Below are 12807 nucleotides of genomic sequence, written 5' to 3' on the forward strand. Positions count from 1 at the left end.
ATCATTGCTTTATCATATTATATTTTATATGACAAAAATAAACCAAAGTGGGGAGGGGGGTTTACACCCTCATCCCTTAGTGAGCATGCCCCTGAGGTAGGTTCCTATAACTTTTTTTTCAACTAGCGTTCGAATGGAGGCCACCCGATTCGGTGATCCCGATTGAGCAGAGTCCAATATTGTTTGCATCCTTATGCAAAAGCTAATAAACCATTTATCTATTATTAAATAATCCTAATAAACTAATGGCAATAATATTTATGTGTCATTTTAAGTAGGTAATAGCTTATTAATATTTATATATTTCGATAGTTCATACGATTGAATTTAATTGTATTTTTTCAATACTTATATTAAATATAATTATATAAACAACAATATACTTAATATATTATATTACTTTATATGGTTCTATTATATTTGGCCCTATGGTTGTGGTCATCAATCATCATGGAGAGTTAAAGACTCGAGTAGGTACTTTCAGAAAATGTTGATGTTTGTGAGGCATAAACGAAATTTAGAGGGATATGGGGTTAATCCCCCAACAATATAAAGTATAACATAAAATCGTTTATATTGACCCACGGGAGCCTCCGGGCTGTTTGGCATATAAATGTATAAATGTAGGTCAGCCCTCCCAAAAAAAAGTACCTTTTAATTGCTCCTTTGGTTTTGTGTTATCTAGATGGATTAATATATTTAATAGGTAACACACAGATTTTAGGTATTTTTATCACTGGAAGTTCCAAAAATTGTTCAAAATAGCATCAGTTTGATCTTATATACAGTAAAAAAACTAATATTGGAACACATACAGAACAGGCAATAATATTCGTGTGGTTACCTACATGCAAATTACAACAAAAAATCAATATATTACAATATTATCGTAAAATTAACTAGTTGATATGAATAAAAAACTTGATGTATAAATTAAAGTACTTGTTTGACACTGTTTGCATGTATAATGAACAAAAATAAATCAGACATAAGTTCACAGTAGAATAATTATACAAGAATTATATTACATAGGTATTTAAAATGTATCACTACTCGTTATACAATACTTATACAATATTTAACAAATTGTCATTAATTGATAATAATATTAAATACAAAACAAAACTATGAGCAAGTATATGACTTGATGAAACGTAGATAGTAACATTGTCGTAAATGGCACCGGTCGTCTCATCCAAATGATCTGTAATAGTAGGAAATAATACCGGATTTACAAAACGAAAACAGATGAATTATCACTATTATGTTTGTAGAAATCTATGTAACTCACCTGTTACTTCAGTGACATTGACGTTGTACTTGTAGTTTTCACCTTCAAAAAGTACTTCGTTTGATGATTCGACAACGGTTGTGATTTCTAAAACAATTGGGTACGAAGGATAATAATATATCTACAATAATGGTTTTGAATAAAGTTAACTATGTAGGTAGGTGTCTAAATTTAAAACAAAACCATTATCGAATTATTTGAAATAATTGTTTTTGCTTGAGTTGTAAAACTGTGAAAAAACCGTGTAGGTATGTTTGATGGTAGCAAGACGAGTATGAAGTTAAATTTCTTTAGTATTTTTTAGTGATATCTATCCAGTGGCGTAACTAAAACTTTGATTGCCCGTGGCAAAAAAATCCAGCGGGCCCTTAGGCCTTGGTCTTACAAATTTGTGATATGAAGAGCATGCACTTACTCACACAATTTATACCTAGACCCACCCCTGCTATAAAAGGTAATAAATAATAATTAAAAACATATTTATTATACTATTATGAATAATATGGTCATTTTTTATTACACATTATAATAAGAATCTTATTTTTTTAAATATTATAAATAACCACTTATTTTAGGCAGTTTTGATACTTTTTCTTGTTCTTCCATTTTTTTTACGCTTTTCATAGCCGCTAGGTACTTTTTTCGACATGATCACAATATTAATTATTTGGTTCAACGAGTGACGAAGACTCACAACTGATGACAGAATAACTAATGACAAAATAATAACGAAAAACGACGGCTATTTCAATTTTCAGCTGGGCAGTATAATAGACTGTATAGTGTATAATATGATAATTAATAACGAATCGAGAAATCAACAGACTTCTGAGACTTCAATACAGTATCCTAGACTTATAAGCGTATGTTGCGTGTATCCGTTATTTTTCTAGTTATTACATTTATTTTACTTTAAAGTGATTTAATTTTACTAGAACTTATTAATAACTAAAATTCTATAATAACGGTAATCTGTTTTATTTAAATTGCCACATTTTTTGAAGGGCCCTTCCCGGCGTTCTGGGACCCTGGGCCCGTGGCACTTGACCGTCATGCCACCCTATTGGTACGCCACTGTATCTATCTAGTTTTTCTGAAAATGAACAATATCGCAGCAAGGACTTGTATGAACTGATAGGATTTTAGGTTCAAGTTCGTGACACGAAAAACAATTTACTTGTTTGATTCTTTTTAATTATTTTGTTTATTTATTTGCTTTCATTGCATCATAAATTAATTTTAGACCTACATTTTTTTTATAAAAGTTCAAATTAAAATCAAATTACCATTGAAATTATTTGATGTTATGTATTGTTGTACCTTGGTAGTAAGTGTATTAAAAATATAATAATAAAATATATTATTATGACCTGCAATCGTTACGATATTTATAATTTTAATTTTATACAAGATTATTACATAACAATTATGAATTTAATTAATTTACAGTAGGTACCTACATATTATTCAAACAACGCACCGTCTCACTATTCTACACTGAATATTATAATATCTAAATAGACAAAAATAATAATCATAATAGGATTAATAGGATTTATATGATTTATATTTTATTTATTTTTCAGAAATATCATGTCATAAGCATAATTTCGTTACAAATTTTTCCGTTTTATAATTAGATAGTAGATACCTACCTACCTTTCGTAAAAAAGTTTCACTTCAATAATATCAATGTTAAGATTTTGTGAGGTAGGAACAAATAATATTGTTATTTTATGAGTAATACCAAGGGCGTGCTCAGGAATTTTTAATTGTATGAAGGAGGTGGACAATTTGTTTTATACGTCTGGAAGAGGTTCTGTCTACTCATAAACAAATATATGAATATTATAAAATAAAATCATAAAACTCCTTCAGCTTGACAATATAACGACCCCCTTTTGCTCTCAGGATATTATAAATACTATTTATGCCAAAGTATGAAGTACCCCACAAGCTATATAGGTATCTCCTTCCCCTACTAAAGATCCTGACTATAGACCTATACTCGCTTGATTATCGTTTTGTTCATATTATACTTCTGCGTGATTTTATAAATTGTAATTTAAACCCCCATGTCTGAACAGGTATGTTTGAAACACCCCACAGCTTAATATTATAGCTGGCGATAAAATAGGTATGAAAATGTGTTATGCTCAGTTCAAGGCTTTCTTTTAGACATTTTTTAGAGGCATGATGGTAAAATTTGCTTTTATATTTTATTGTAATACATAATATTATGACATGTTGGTGGAGATCATGAACATTTTATTTGTGTTTACAAAAACTATAGACATCAATAAGTTAATACATCTATGACACTTCGAGTTCATTGGGAGAAGTGGAACCGCACCAGCTCGCTGGGACGTGGATACACCTAGCTTGTGGATGCACAGTTCCACAGAAAACCAGTAGGTATGATTATTATAAGTCGCTTTCAAATGAAAGACAATGAACTCCTCCCCCACCCCCCCCCCAAACGATAATTGGTACCTATCACGGACGAAGATAAAATAGATTACTGTCTTAAATTTTTTGTTAATTCTTTAATAACTTTGGCTTGTAGGTATACCTAACAAATTGAAAGAAATTTTTTTTTAAAAAGTACTTACATAATATACACTTCGTATTGATGTAATTTTATGTATTATTGAAAATAATTGTTAATTAAAAGCAATTAAGTAATTACTAATTTGGCAGACTTCTTTTTCTTTGAATTTATTTTTTGTTGGTTTTTATTTTCGATATTGGAATTTCCCTCTCTGAATATTCCGTACAACCATTCACAGAGCATTTTCTCGGCATTTTAGAGAAAAATAAATATAGATGTACTTTGTGAAACGTACATTACATACTAATACCTAATAGATAATAGTTGCGTCGTGTGTAGAAATGTAATGAACTATTATAAATAGAAATATGCAAATAAATGTATATTTTGTAACAAATGCTTAATATTATCAATAGATAGAGCCACATTCGCCCATGTACTACAAGCGTTACATTGTGGTTCCGGCCACCCGCACTCCTCCCGTCAATCGTTTCCACTGGAAACTTTCCAGCCCTGTTCATCTTAGTCCGTGGTACCTACCCATATTAACTGTTTATTATTAATTATTGCTTACTGTGTAGATTTTTGACGTTCACTGTTCCACGAAATATTATGAAAATAATTTATGAAAAAATATTTTTCATTATATATTTTTGTCTAGGAAATTAAATCACATTGTGCACTTAACTCATCAGTTAGTTTACTGATCAAGGGATAAGACCCAAGGGGGGTTCAAATTCCATGGACCACTCCCTTCCTCGATAATGCTTCTGTATAATATTGTATAAAGTAATAAATAATAACTAATAATATTATTCGTGTACCAACCATAAAGCTTAATGATGCCGTCAGTCTCGCCGAGTGCGTTTACTGCTACACATTTGTAACTACTGAAATCTTCAGCACTAACATTGGAGATGTGCAAAATCATTTTGCACACGTATCCAGTTCTGATTTTATCATCTAAAAATCTAGAACCTGCACTCATAAACCAACAAAGATAGTTTCAATTACGGGGATAAAGTTAAGTTGTATAGGTTATATTTAGAATTGTTTCCGTCTTTTTATTTTCAACAACATTCTTCTATGTATTATTTTGTTGTATAATATATAACAATATATTATAAACGTACAACATACAGAAAATTTGTGTCCAGGTAAAACTAATTATATTTTTTAATTTAAAATAGCCAATCGAATTATGAGCATTTTTAAATTGCAATATTTTATATACTTATACAACTTGCACCAAAATTTAAACATCGTAAAAACCTGACTTAAAAAACACAGGAAACGTTCTTACATTTAAGCTTGATTCCAGGTGAATTATCTCTAATATGAAAGCTAATGACCGAGAATTAAGACCAGCTGAACGCAAACTCGCTATCTAGGTAGATATGTTGTACGTTTGCAATCATATAAGATGTTATCAAAACATGTTGGACGTTGGTGTATGTCCGTAAACTGTATAGGTATAGCTTAATAAAAATAATTATAAATCTGTTTGTACATACCGGAAACGATCATATCTCCTCGTTCGTTCGTCCAGTAATTGATCGAAGGAGGATTCGCTTCTGTGTGGCACTCAAGTTTCGAATAAACCCCTATCCGAGCCCCTTCTAATTGATTAGGAATCATCAACATCGGAGGAACTACAACGATATTCCATTAATACAATAATGACAGATTGGCTAATAATATTCGTTGCCAGCCAAAATCATGTCCATTGAATAATACATAATATTATATTATTAAATGAATGAATTAATGCATAGGTAGTAGTGCATACAATATAACATAATTTACTCACAGTGTACGGTGACGTTGATGCGCTTACTCCGGGTAGGCGGCACCCCGTTGGAAGCCACGCACAGGTAAGATCCCATGTGCAATCTGCTAATCTTTCTGATCATTAACTTTTCCCCGTCGACCACGTTCACTAAAAAATACACAATATAATAATGCCTGTTATGCTAAAAAGTAGATGATAATATTACACTCCACGTGACTGAACAATAATTTATTATATTTCAATAGGTACAGGTATTTTAGTTTTAATATTAATATGAATTAATTATTATAATTGAGCTCTGCAAGCATCGGCAACTATATGGCCATTAGAATTTTGTATGGGGTGACTGTTGGTTGAGACTCGAGGAACATGACGTGCATGTGTGCCGAGGATTCGTCACTAAAAACCCGGGTGACCCCATCCGAGTTGGAGCTAGTGACGATAGCTGGACCATGCTCGACCGCAGCACAATTGGTGACTGCGGCCAACCGCCGAGCCACACCTGGCTACGTATTGTGGCATTATTTATAATAATAACAATATTATGTCTACGGTCAAAATTCAAGTTACTAATAACTATAGTACCTAATAATAATTGGCAAATTATTTGTTCACATTATTTTTACCTGTGATACCGTTGTAGTTTATGTCCAGTCCGTCTTCTCGTCGCCACATTATGTACGGTTCGGGATATCCCCGGGCTTTACACTGTAAAATCATGTCTGATCCTTCTTTCACTACGAGATCCATGCTGGATTCTTCGTCGATCACTTTCGGAGGAACTGAAACACAAACGGTGGGTACCGCGGTATTGGTAAAGGATTTTGTCGATCATTTATACAATGAACCACTGTTACCCAATGCAGTGCCTTGACAATAATAATATAACAATAGGTACTATTATGCAGTTTAGGCGATCTTAAAAGTCCTACCGACAACTTGTAGATATCCTTTTTGACTTGTCATGGGCTCCGTGTTGATCTGACACATATACCAGCCCCTGTCAGTCTCCTGTACATTGCGGATGTGCAGAAACCACGTCCGGTGGTCATTGTAAGATAACGTTATTCTTGCATTTTCAGTCACCATTCGGTGGTGTATAGAAAGTATGGTTTGGGTGCTAACACGAACCCAAGCGACCTAAAAATAATACGAACGGTTGGTATTAACCATAGTATAAGTTACTAATATATATTTATATATATAGTTGACTAATAAACATGTTTAATATTTTTGACTTTTAGGTTATACCTATTTGATTATTGTACTGATATTACTACAATAGTTATAACTTATCAACATCTAACGTCCAACGCGAGCCAAATAACTATATACTGCTACTTTCTGTCTGTTCTATTTCGTTAAATAAATTCAACATATTCAATCAAAAACAGAAAATCTCGAATTTCAGAATGATATAACTTTCAAAATAATGATTTCTGCAAGTTTTTTTTGCACCATCGATCTAAACTTGTTAAAAATCATGTTTCAAAAAAAAATTGTAGGAGCTGAAGGTAATTAAAGTGAATTTGTTTCTTAATTTAAAATACAAGTTGTTATTAAATTTAAATACTGTTGTTTTCCCTCTGTCCACCGCCAACGACCATACCACGTTGAATACACCAGTTCTCGTCCGATCACTGAAGTTAAGCAACGTCGGGCGTAGTTAGTACTTGGATGGGTGACCGCTTGGGAACACTACGTGCCGTTGGCATTTTTTGCTTTTTTAATGAAAATTTTTTGAATTTTATATAGGTGTTTATAATTTTTATTTTTGACACTAGATACCCACCTCCTCCTACCACCAAAAAGGGGGATGGCATTTTATAAGTGCCCTGAGGCGCATAATTTCTAAATACAGCCCTGCCCGGTACATTATATGTATGTTTAACATAATATGTCTATATTTTATTTATTTGACACCAGGAGGCAAAACAATGTACAATGAAATACTTATGATATAAAATACATTATAATATTTTAATATGTAGGTATAATTACATATTTTTAGAAAAATAATAGCTGGAAAGTGAATATAATATGTGGGAACGCGGTATTATATAATAATTAATAGTGTAATATTTATGGTAGACTAGCTGCAGGCAGCAAAAAATAAAAGATTTTTTTTGGGCAATTTAAGGTAGGTGATAATTAGGTAACTGATATTTTAAAATAAAACCTATTTATATACTTCATAAATATTACAAAAAATACGTAATTAAATAATAAACTGCAACGACTGAACGATACCATATTATTATCAGGTTAAGTTAGGCAAAATAAAATATTGCAACGGGCACGTTAAATTAAATTGCATAATGTAAAGATTACCTACATGATACAATTATAATTATATGTATAAAACAATGATCTTTGCAAATAAGTCACGTGTTCAATTTTAGTACAATAATACAAAATAATAGACGATTAGTCGCTGTCTGTACCGCTATCGATGCCAGACATTTTGAATAATATTAATTTTAATACAATTATTGTAATCGTTACTCGTAGTTCGTCCCGTATTATTTATAAAGCCATAATATGAAGGTTTGTGTTATATAAACTGTAGTTAAGCGATTAAGTTATATAAGTACCTTTCTTATGTTTTCATCCTAGACAAGCACACTTTTAATTTTGGCTCCAATAGTCGATGGATGAAAATCATTCATAATTTATCGGTGTAACTTACTATTATAGACAAATATTCAGATGTATAATTTTTACTTGGATCATATCAATATTTTTGAAAAACGTTAATCATAATCTGACCCATAATATATAGCGGAACCTGTATTTATTATATATTTTTAAATTTTTTTTTAAACTAATTTATTTTGAATGTCTTTTTATGTATTTAAATACTCATGAATAATATATTATCCATTCGAAATACATTTTTACCATTTTTACCTGAATCATTTATATAAAGTACGCTGTTTTTGGATTTAGCGATATATTTATACTGGCTATTATCTGGGTATATGATATTAATATTATAATAATATAATATACACGAATAAATCTTGCTAATCTGAATGATTGTGTTTGTTAAAATTTAAGTGTTAAGTCTACTAATGTAGTGCGGTTTATTATCGGTATAAATATAACCTGGCACGTAGTAAAATAAATTTTCATTTATATCAAATAAATGTACCTACGCGTTATTTTTACTTTTTGCAATAGTTTTCAAGTGCCTTAACTCGTAAGTACCTACCAAAAGTAGTTTTCAGTAAGGGTCTTCTGATGATTACAATATAATATATCAAATATAAAATGGAACGGTATCGTTAAAAGATATACGATACAGCAAATAGAAGAATGATTGAAGAGTTTTATATTATTATACAATAATATACGTTTTGGAGAACAAAATCCTTTAAATGTATGTATTTTAAATTAATGGCATGAAGCTGAAAAAAAAGTTTCAATTTAATATTGATGAATCACGAACATTTTATCTTAATACTTTTATAATTCAATTTTTAATTTTTGTACAAATTACTTTCAAAGTTTTACAGGTCAGTAAATAAGAAGTGTAGTTGGTTCATTATTTTACCAGATATTAATTATATTATGTTTTCCATCTAAAATTTCTTTATTTAAAGTCAAACTGTAGAAACTCTGTCGGTTTTAAAATTAATCACATAAATTTGAAACTTAAAAATAATAATATTAGTACCTACGAGACCTTATTAATATTATATTATTTTAATGTAAGTCTATTGAATAAAACATATTTACCATGACTTCAAACTCTATTACATTTATGTATATAGTATATTTATTAATAATATATTAAGTATAAATATAAGCCCTCGATTGCAGTCTTTCAGGTAGAAATGATTAAAAATATTTGCAGTCCGTCAATACTTATGGTGCATATTATATTACATCGTATACATACTCGTATTTTACAGAGTGATGCATCGAAAGTAAGCTCACCACTATTATTGTATTAAAATGTATTTATTCAAATTTCTAAGAAAACTATCTAAAAGACAATAACCTATTTTTCTCAATGTTGATTACATATTCATATTGTATATTTAATCAATGGGTGGTTACTATAATATATATTATACTTGCCTATATAAAAAATTTGTCCAGTACTCTATCAGCTATACTCTAGTGCCTATTTATTGTACTCAGAAAATGATTAAAAACATTAATAAAATATTAACCATTCGTAAGTCATAACCAGGGTTCGGGACTTATAGCACTTAAAATCATCAAAATAAGCGCTTGAAAAAGCACTTAAAAACATGATTATAAGCACTAAAATAGCACTTAAAATTTTAAAAAATCACGAAAAAAACTAAATGCAATTTTTCTTTATTATATTATTTTAACACTTTAAATCAAAAAAAAAAAAAAATATGTTACAAATATCAAATCTTTTTGAGTAGGTTAGGTACTTCTTATAGATTTTCTGAAAAATAAATAAATTTTTTTTAAGAATAACTAAAGAAAAATTGATTAATTTAAAAAAAAATGTATTTTAAAATGTTTCTTACCTTCTCTATTGCATTGAATAATTAGATGTTTTCTTAAATTTTCAAACTCAAAAGCCCTTCTGTTGTTTGATAGTATTGTTTTAAATGCCGAAAACGAACGCTCAACATCTACGGATGTGATTGGCGCGTATTTAAAGTATACGATATCGTCGAATTCTAAATAGTTTTTTCTATGGCAAAAATGATGCATATTGCAAAGACGATCGAACCGATTAGTAGATAAGCACACAAATGCGGGTCCCGGTGTTTATTACTGAGAAATATGATACAAAGTAGAAAAAATATTTTTAATTCTAGCCTTACCGTGGAAAAAAATAGAAACTAACTAAAACTTCTAGGTTTACGTGTCATAATTAAGAAAAACTGGTCAAAAAAGCAAAAATTATCAAAATAACTTGAAATAAGCATTTTTTTGAAAAATCGCTGAAAAAAGCAAAAAAAAGCACATTCAAATTTCATAATTGAACGTGTTGTAACATGACATACACTTCTATAGCACTCTGCTACATTTTAAGTCAATCCATAAAAATAAGCAAATGCTATAAGTCCCGAGCCCTGGTCATAACCTTGTAGTTCTAGTCTTATTTCATAAAAGAAGGATACTACGCTTGTGTGGTAACCACAAGTCAACTCTTCAATAGCGTAAAAAATGTAAGTATTTGAAAATATAGACTTTAAATTTCCATAAATATTTTTTTAAGTGTTTTAATAAATACACGATTTAAAGAAAAATAGGGATGAGGTATGAGTGTAATAATATGTTTGGAGAAACACAATGACGTATTATAGTCTAATTTAACAGTACGATAATGTAGACTGTAGAGTTATAGTGGCTGCAGCCATCCGTCGACAGATTTCGTAAATATAACATTATAACAATATGCCGAGCCAGGAAACGCTATATATCATATTATACTTATATAATATTGTACTGGTGATGTGTCTCAAGATTAAGTACGTACGCGAGCCATCGATCAATTAAGAAACTCCAATCGACAACGGCGGCATTGCGCGTACACCCACGAAGATATAATATTGTTATACAATATTATGATAATGTATTATGTACCAAGCAACTCGCGGTTTACTTACCTATATATAAAATATAATAAAAGGATGGTATTTACTGCTCTTTAGTTTTAAGTAGGGTGAGGAATTTTATATTACGAAAAAGTAAAAATATTCAAATACTTATGAGTTATGACTACACCATATAATATACCCGCATGCGTTGTCTCAGTCTTATGAATGAGTAACATAGGAAATGGTTCCATTCTGAATAATTCGTTTAACTCTGTTATGTTGAATTTTAGAATGAATTGACCATGGCACTTCCAAATTTAGAATTAAAAATATTATTATCTACTATTATACTGACTTACATAGGTTTTTCTAAAAATATTTTAATTATGAGCATTTTTGAAACAGTATAAAATGTAACTTAACAGAGTTAAAATAATAGCTCGGAATGTACAATTTGCTTAAATTATTGGCGTTTGTAGCACGGAGATAACACATTTGGATATGAGCGTCATCTTACGTTGTTATTTTTGCCAACATTTCTAATTGCTTTATATGCGATTTGTTAATTTAACAATGAAATATTTTTTATTCAGGATCCCTCTTCATTTTATTTGAAAGTATTTTGAGTTAAGATTGGTGATATTAATTCACCCCCTTTCCCGTGCCGAAAAAGGGTTAAACATGACAAAAGAGAGTAGTTTTGAGATTTTTTGAATCCAACTAAAAAACTATGGGAGTACCTATTCAGCATAAAAAATATAATATACACTATAACGCGAATACAAACGATGAATTTCCTGCTCGTTTCACGTGCTTTGACGCTGACGTCGAGCTCGGAATACGAAATGCGAGAAAATAATAATATGAAGTTTATTATATATGTATGCATAGGTATATTTAGTACGCTGCACACTCGCGCGCGGGGACGCAAACGCTATAGATACCGAAACGTATGGAATGAAAATGAAATAAAATATTTTGATTTACTACCATTGTGTTGTTTGTGCACGCGCACTCGGGGGGATAGGACCCGATAAAATTCGCAAATCTTTCACGCGTGCTCGCAATCGGGGGCCCGTCACCTCGTCCACGTGGTTGTGTTCGACCGTACGCATATTATCATGATGTATAACAATAAAACATCGCGTCATAATGATGTTATATCACTGTGTTGGCGTATTTGGTGAGCAGCAGTATAGCAGCAGTGGGTAGGATGTGTGTTTTACTGTCACGGTCGTCACACCGTCTCCGGAATAGCCGAGGGATTGAGCCCGAGGCGGGATTTCGGCGGGGAACGGCCGCGGTGGCGGTCCACACTAATAGGATCGAACGCCACACACACGCACACACGCACACACATATACAGTGAGATCAAGTCACGATATTATAACCGGGTAGGTACTTTGAATGCAGCTCGTCGTCTCGGATATCCGGCGGGACCAACCTGTAGTGTGAATATAATAATAAATACCACCACCGTGGTTTATATAACATTATATACCTTCCGGTGACAGCATGTACCTATGTACATATTATCGTGCGTGTATGTAGATATACCATGTCTATAAAACCAAGATAGGCTCTCACCTACACAGACCTACACTTCAGGTGGTGCCCACAGTGTTTTTTTTTTTTT

General features: G+C 31.2%; 1 protein-coding gene across 1 annotated transcript in view; it reads right to left on the bottom strand.

Moving 5' to 3' along the window:
* Nucleotides 1-762: 762 nt before the first annotated feature.
* The window catches only part of LOC111037930 (lachesin-like), a 90925-nt gene continuing 78880 nt past the window's right edge, over nt 763-12807 (bottom strand). The window contains exons 3-9 of the mRNA XM_022320778.1: nt 6567-6774; nt 6261-6416; nt 5653-5781; nt 5357-5494; nt 4671-4820; nt 1292-1378; nt 763-1204 (exon numbers count right to left, since the gene is read on the bottom strand). Coding sequence (XP_022176470.1) covers nt 1068-1204; nt 1292-1378; nt 4671-4820; nt 5357-5494; nt 5653-5781; nt 6261-6416; nt 6567-6774 — 1005 coding nt within the window. The 3' untranslated portion in view covers nt 763-1067. The remainder of the gene's footprint in view (nt 1205-1291; nt 1379-4670; nt 4821-5356; nt 5495-5652; nt 5782-6260; nt 6417-6566; nt 6775-12807) is intronic.

The sequence above is a fragment of the Myzus persicae genome, unplaced genomic scaffold (genome assembly GCF_001856785.1).
Source record: "Myzus persicae strain clone G006 unplaced genomic scaffold, MPER_G0061.0, whole genome shotgun sequence".
Lineage (NCBI taxonomy): Eukaryota > Metazoa > Arthropoda > Insecta > Hemiptera > Aphididae > Myzus > Myzus persicae.